The 7,500-nt window shown below is 34.6% G+C and overlaps 1 protein-coding gene across 5 annotated transcripts in view; it reads left to right on the top strand.

The window, feature by feature from the left end:
* b4galt1 (UDP-Gal:betaGlcNAc beta 1,4- galactosyltransferase, polypeptide 1) overlaps positions 1 to 7,500 on the top strand; it is an 18,361-nt gene that overhangs the window by 2,637 nt on the left and 8,224 nt on the right. For 4 of the 5 annotated variants that reach the window (XR_012400756.1, XR_012400759.1, XR_012400758.1 and 1 more), the window contains exons 2-3: positions 1,647 to 1,882; positions 5,826 to 6,013. Coding sequence is in view for 2 of the 5 variants with exons in the window: in XM_073944031.1 (XP_073800132.1) it covers positions 1,647 to 1,882; positions 5,826 to 6,013 (424 nt within the window). In the remaining 3 variants the exon portion in view is untranslated. 5 annotated transcript variants of the gene reach the window in all.

Raw genomic sequence — 7,500 nt, 5'->3', positions numbered from 1 at the left:
GTCTCATTTTACAAGTGAAAATAATGTTGTCAATGACAGATTGCAAACATTTGTCTCAAACACAATAATTCAACTTTAGAAGCGTTGTATTCTGATGTCATCACTTAACCTTTATTTTACATCTATAGAATCGTAAGAAAATCGTGATCTTTATTTTAAGTAAAAAATCCCGATTCTCATTTTAGCCAGAGTTGTGCAGCTCTACTACATGGTGTTATGACGCCATTCCTTTCTGCGCTTACCACCTTATGGATGGTTTTCCCGCTGTTAACAGTTTGTCCATTTGCTCACTATGTTTGTCGGCGGACTTGAGTTGCAGAGAGGAGTTGACCACAATGACGGGGTTCAAGTCTGACGAATAATGGTTTTAGAAAGTGGGTATAAAAGCAGAAGCCATTAAATATAATGAAGAAGTAAATAACAGGGTGAGAATGTGGTTTAATCTGAAAACGGGCAAAGGATTAATCCGTGCTTTTGAAAACACTATTGGTTGGGTTTAAAAATTTGATATCTGAAAAAGCATACATCTGGTGAATTCATGAAAACAAAAACTGCTAAAAAACACACCTCCTGGGAATTATTTGGCACTCTCCAGAAATGTATAAATTAGTATGTATTTCAGAATGAGCCTGGGTTGGTTAAAACATTCAGAAAGCACATCATTTTTGAGTCTAAATGTCATTTTTAAAAGCCTCTCTCTTAAATTGCTTGATGCACATCTTTCATTTCTATTTACTAACCCCATATTTAACCTGTAAGTTTGTAATAGAAGTTGAATTACCTTTGCTCACTGTTTCAACATAAGAAGTAAACATGTTTAAGGGTGTATAAATGATCTGTATATTTTGATTTTGTGGATGAGCTGTCTCTTTAAGCAATACATAAAGTATAAATAAAGTTGCATTATGAAAACATCAGCAGTGACTGTCAGATTGACAAACATCACATCTAATCCTGTTCATTAAGTTTGCAAACACAGTGCAAGCGTCACTACAGGATGTTGAAGGTGATATTTTTGCAATTGATCCACTGATACACACCTAATATTTTGGAATTTTTTTCTTGAAAAAAAGTCAGATTGTTAAATACTAACTGGCCACTTTATTAGGTACACCTTCCTAGTACCTGGTTGGACCCCCTTTTGGCTTCCGAACCTTAATCCTTTGTGGCATAGGTTCAGGAGGGCACTGGATTATAGTGGTCTTCTGCTACGGTAGCCCATCCACCTCAAGGTTGGACGTGTTGTGAGTTTAGAGATGCTCTTCTTCATTCCTCGGTTGTAACGAGTGGTTATTTGAGTTACTGTTGCCTTTCTATTAGCTCGAATCAGTCTGGCCATTCTCCTCTGACCCCACAGAACTGCCGCTCACTGGATTTTTTTTTCTTTTTTGGACCATTCTTTGTAAAACCTAAAGATGGTTGTGCATGAAAATCCCATCAGGTCGGCAGCTTCTGCAACACTCAGACCAGTGAAAAGACAAAAAAAAAATGTAAAGACTAAAAGGGGCAAAGGAGGGAATGTAAAGGAAGCTGGCTAGTTTGAAAAAAGAAGTAAAAAGATGTTGCATAAGCGGTATCTTCCTCTTTCTTTTGTATAAACAGTACATGCATCACTGTCATGCTCTTTCTCCTCATTTCTCTTTCAGTGGGTCAACTGCGAGTTGAATTTTCGACCCCGGTGGATTTTAATTTGGTGCGTCAAGGCAATAAGCATCTGACGATGGGCGGCAGGTATACACCCACCAAATGTGTGGCTCTGCAAAAAGTGGCGATAATCATCCCATACAGAAACAGAGAAGAACACCTCAAATACTGGCTTTACTACCTTCACCCTATCTTAAAGAGACAGCTGCTGGATTATGGGATTTATATCATAGAACAGGTACAGAAACTCACTTGTTATTTATTTCTACTCGGGCTGCACAATATCGTTTCACCATCAATATTGTAATGTAGGGCTGCACAATATTGGAAAAATATGACATTGCAATATTTTATTTTTCTGCAATATATATATATATATATATATATATAGTGATTATTAGTACAATTTTGAATAGCTCTTTTTATTATTGAATAGTTATAGTCTTTTATTGGAGTGAAACAAACTGCAAGCTTAAATAAATTAGTCAGATACTCAGGTAGAGTAATTAAACAGGGCTGGGAATCCCAGGTTAACATGCTATTATCATGATTATTAAATTATCTTTCCAAATAGATGATATTTAACTCATCTAGTGAAATTGTTTTTGTATTGCAATATATATCAATGAATGAATAAAATATTGCAATGTTAAACCTTTTCAATATCGTGCAGCCCTACTACATATTATTTAGATGCTGTAACAGTTTCAGGGTGTAAAAGATGTAAAATAGCCTCTTAGATGCATTTAAACTGTAAAAGTAGAAAAAACATAAGGTCCTGAAGGAAAATTTCCACATTTCGTTGTAAAGAAGTTCTTGACAACCTTTGAAATTTCAAATTGTCAATTTCTTTTGGCATTTCTGTGTGGAGTTTGCATGTTTTCCCCATGTAGATGTGGGTTTCTTCCAGGTGCTTCGGTTTCCCCCACAGTCTAAAGATATGTGGTATAGGTGAATTGAATAAACTAAATTGCCCGTAGTCTATGTATGTGAATAATTGTTTATGGGTGTTTCCCAGCACTGGGTTGCTGCTGGAAGGGCATCCGCTTTGTAAAACATAAGCTGGATGAGTTGGTTGGTTGGTTGGTTGGATGGATGGATGGATGGATGGATGGATGGATGGATGGATTAATGGATGGATTAATGGATGGATTAATGGATGAATGGATGGATGGATGGATGGATGGATGGATGGATGGATGGATGGATAGATAGATAGATAGATAGATAGATAGATAGATAGATAGATAGATAGATAGATAGATAGATAGATAGATAGATAGATAGATAGATAGATAGATAGACGGACAGACAGACAGACAGATAGATATATAGTGTGCATACTACTGTGTGTTGGCTTTTTTCAGGAGATGTTCACCTTGAAGTATGGAAATGCATGTACTTGGCTTTGCATAGTCAGCATGCTTGGTGTGACTTCTTTGAAACTTCTTGTGCAATAACAACAAAGAAACAAAACTGTAGTCTGAAAACCCCCAAAAAGGGACTAATAACACCTGTTTCTCTCTGTTTGATCAGGTGTGTGGACACTTTTATGCATTTAAAAGTGCATATTATGACCTAATTTGGGATATTGTGTTGCTGACTGCAATGTTAAAATGCAATCTGGAATCTGGAGTATTTGTTCATTATAAGAGCTGCTTGCGTCAATAAGTCTTGAAGGGACAGTTCACTATTTATTTTATCCCTCAGGGGGTTCCAAACCTTCATGAGCTTCTTTTATTTTGAAGAATGTTAAAATTGTACAAAAAGCATATGAAAGTCAATGGTTACAGGTTTTTCAGCTTTCTTCAAAATATCTTCTTTCGCGTTCGACAATAGAAAGAAACTCAAGCAGGTTTGTGACGGGAGTGAAGTGAAGTGAAGGGAGGTGAAGGGAGAGTAAATAATAACAGAATGTTCAGTTTTGGCTGAAATATCCCTTTAACATGAGCACAAATGTAACTGCCATTGAGATTCATTCAAAACCACACTTGTTTGAGTGTCCATTAGTTTTAATAATTCACACTGTTGTAGAGTGTGGTTCAAATGGCTGAGACAAATCTGTAAATATTTAATGCAAAAGAAATCATTACAATTCTAGTTTTATTTTTATTTTTTTTTTGACTTTATTTCATTATTTATAATATTTTATTTCATTTTATTAATTTATTTGATTTTATGTTTGTTTTAATTTTTTTTTAATTCATTTATTTGATACTTACGTTTTATTTTTATCTGTTTTATTTTATTTTTCATTTATTTTATTTTATTCTTAACAATTATTTTATTTTGTACCTATATTTTAATTTTTATCTGTTTTATTTTAATTTGTATTTTATGTATTAATTTTTATTTTATTTTACTTTACTTTATTTACTTTTATTTATTTTATTTTACATTTTATTTTATACTTATTTTACTTATTTTGCTTATTTATTTATTTATTTATTTATTTTTACTTTTGTTTTGTTTTGTTTTGTTTTGTTTTATACCTAGATTCCAAAAATGCTCTTAGGAAAAAATACTAGACTAAATGGAAAAGAGATTTAGGTATCAGTCAAACAGTTTTATTTGAACTTTCCACCTAATACATGATCCAGTATTGAATCTTTTTTTGTTTTCCTTGACCTGTTTTTTTTTTTTCTTTTCACGCTCTGTTCACCTTGTTCACAGGAAAATCAGCATGCAAACTGCCAGGAAAACTGAGATGGAGGAAGTTTTTTTCCTTAGCGCTTTTGCCTGCATTTGTTTATCAATGCATGCATGTCTGATTGACTGATTTAGTTGTGGTTATTACATCCTCATCAATGTTAAACAGAATCGGCAGAATTAAATAAACCTTTACATTTAAGGGACAATATTTTTGTCAGAATACTATTAATAGTCACAAATAAAATGTTAGCAACAAATAATAAATCACATTTAAATCGATGTTAGTCTTAAGTAGGTTAAAAATGCTTGAAATAATGACTAAACCTGCTAAATTAATATCTTGCACTATATCTGCATGTTGCTTAGTCATCATGACTCAGCAGACATGTGATAGCACGTGGTAGAAACGTTCATTGTTTATACAAAGAAATATGACACAATATGGGCAGATCCAAATATAATGTTGTGAATTGACATTAATAATCCGGCAGCCGCAATAGATCAAGTTGTGAGGCTGCACATTTTACCTTTTGTCTTTAATTTGTAAGGCATTTGTGATCATTTTGGACTGATATATGCACTTTTATTATGTAATCTTTTACATTCCTACCTAAAAGAAAGGTGTTTCTTGTTGGAGCTTGTTTCAATTCCAACAACTTTCTTCTCTTGCAATTTGTTTGTTTTACTTTATTGTCCACCTGAACCAACACAAAAAAATAACAGTGACGTACGACTGGATAAAAACACATGGTGAGTGGCACGGCGGCTCAGTGGTGGGCACTGTCGCCTCACAGCAAGAAGGTTGCTGGTTTGAGTCCTGGCTGGGTCAGCTTGCATTTCTGTGTGAAGTTTGCATGTTCTCCCCGTGTTGGCATGGGTTTCCTCCGGGTGTTCGGTTTCCCCCACAGTCCAAAGACATGTGGTACAGGTGAATTGAACGAGCTAAACTGACTGTGATGTTTGAGTGTGATTGAGAGTGTATGGGGGTTGCAGCTGGAAGGGCATCCGCTGTGTAAAACATACACTAGAATAGTTGGTGGTTCATTCCGCTGGGGTAAATAAGGGACTAAACTGAAGGAAAATTAATGAATGAGTTCATGCATGTCACACACAGTTAGGTTAAGCACTTGCTGAATTACTTTGTGATTGCACACAATTTTTGAGTTGAAACCACACAATTTGTAAGTTCTTTGAGGCCAACTTAATCCACTGGTAATGCGTTGTAAAAAATGCAGGGTTCCACACAATCCCTTCCTGCTTTCACAACACAAATCTGTTAAGTTAACTTGTTTTTACAAATTTAAGTGGATTAAACATAAAACAAGTAAGTTGTTCAAAAAAACCCTTAAGAATTGTGTTGTTTCAACTTATTTTAAAAAAGTAGTTTGAACAAGCAGCAAAAGTCATTTTTTAAGTGTGCATAAAAATAATGAACTTAATCGATTTGTGTTGGGACAGCATGAAGAAATTGTGTGAAGTGTTTTTTATAGTACGTGACATCTATTCTTCATTATATGCTGCCTGTTTAGGATGGAGAGAACACATTCAACAGGGCCAAACTGCTCAATGTGGGTTACGCAGAGGCGCTGAAGGAGTACGACTATGATTGTTTCATCTTCAGTGATGTAGACATCATCCCTATGGACGATCGCAACACCTATGGGTGCTCCAGTCAGCCGCGCCACCTCTCCGTCTCCATGGACAAGTTCGGCTTCAGGTATAGTCCCAGTAGGCACACAGCATTATAAAATGTTAATATTAGGTTAGATTTAGGACATGACGTCAGGTCACCAAAATTCCACGTCTATCCAGCGTCTAAGGACAACGTTATTTTGATGTCCAATAACAACATCAAATTATGTAAAAATTGGGTTGATTTTAGGTTGCGTTGGAAAGGGATCAAAATCTAAAGTTTAGTTTAGTCGTCAGGTACAGCAACCAAAATCCAACATCTGATAGACGTCATTGTGGTAACATCCACACAATGTCAAGCTGTAACATCATTAGACGTTGATATTTGGTTGATTTTAGGTTAGACATTGAACATTGACATCGACCTGATGTTTGGTTCTGATGTCAACCCGTCATTTTCATTTCCAAATGAAATGCGACGTCCCCATGATGTTAGAGTGCAACGTCAATCTGAGTTCATGTTGACGTTCTGTACCTGCTGTGGTAAGACAAAGCTCTACCCATAAACTTACAGTAGCAACATGTCTAACATGATATTTGACACCAGCATCTGAACGTCGCTTTGATTGATTTGTTCAGTCAAAGTATATTTACCTACTGTAAACAAATAAAGGAGAAAAATCAAGGATCAAGCATATTGAATATCCTGTTGTGTCAGTAGAGAGATGGATCATGCTTAATTCGCTTACATGATCGTTGTTCCTGGGTCATTGGTTGCATTGTGACTGTGTAAATTCTGCATTCAGAGTATGAATTTACCTGTTGTGACCTGATCCAAAGTAAACAGTCGGATCAGGGAGATTGTAGATGTGGGCGGCTGGTCCTGCTATTTTGATTATAGTGCACTAGAATAATAACTTATTCTCAAAGGCCAAACAAGAAATCAAACAAGAATCATAAAAATGCCACGGTTAAACAGAAGAGTTAGAAACAAGAAAATAATTGATGAAACATTGCCACCATTAAAGGGATAATTCACCCACAAATGGAGATTTACTCACTGTTTACTCATCCTCAAGTGGTTATAAACCTTTATAGTACTAACTATATACTCTAAATAAAGTACTACTATATATATATATATATATATATATATATATATATATATATATATATATATATATATATATATATATATATATATACAGTTGAAGTCAGAATTATTAGCCAGCCTGTTTATTTTTTTCCCCAATTTCTGTTCTACGGAGAGAAGATTTCTTCAACACATTTCTAATCATACTAGTTTTAATAACTCATTTCTAATAACAGATTTATTTTATCTTTGTCATGTTGACATTAAATATTGCTTGACTAGATATTTTTCATGACATTTTTATACAGCTTAATGAGACATTTAAAGGCTTAACTAAGGTAATTAGGTTAACCAGGCAGGTTAGGGTAATTAGGTAAGTTATTGTATAACGATGGTTTGTTTTGTAGACTATTGAAAAAAATAGCTTGAAGGGCCTAATAATATTGACCTTAAACTGGATTTAAAAAAAATAATAAAAC

This window comes from Danio rerio, chromosome 1 (genome assembly GCF_049306965.1).
Source record: "Danio rerio strain Tuebingen ecotype United States chromosome 1, GRCz12tu, whole genome shotgun sequence".
NCBI classification, from domain to species: Eukaryota; Metazoa; Chordata; class Actinopteri; order Cypriniformes; family Danionidae; genus Danio; species Danio rerio.
Note: the sequence above shows the minus strand (reverse complement) of the source record. Positions and strands in the feature narration are given on the sequence as shown.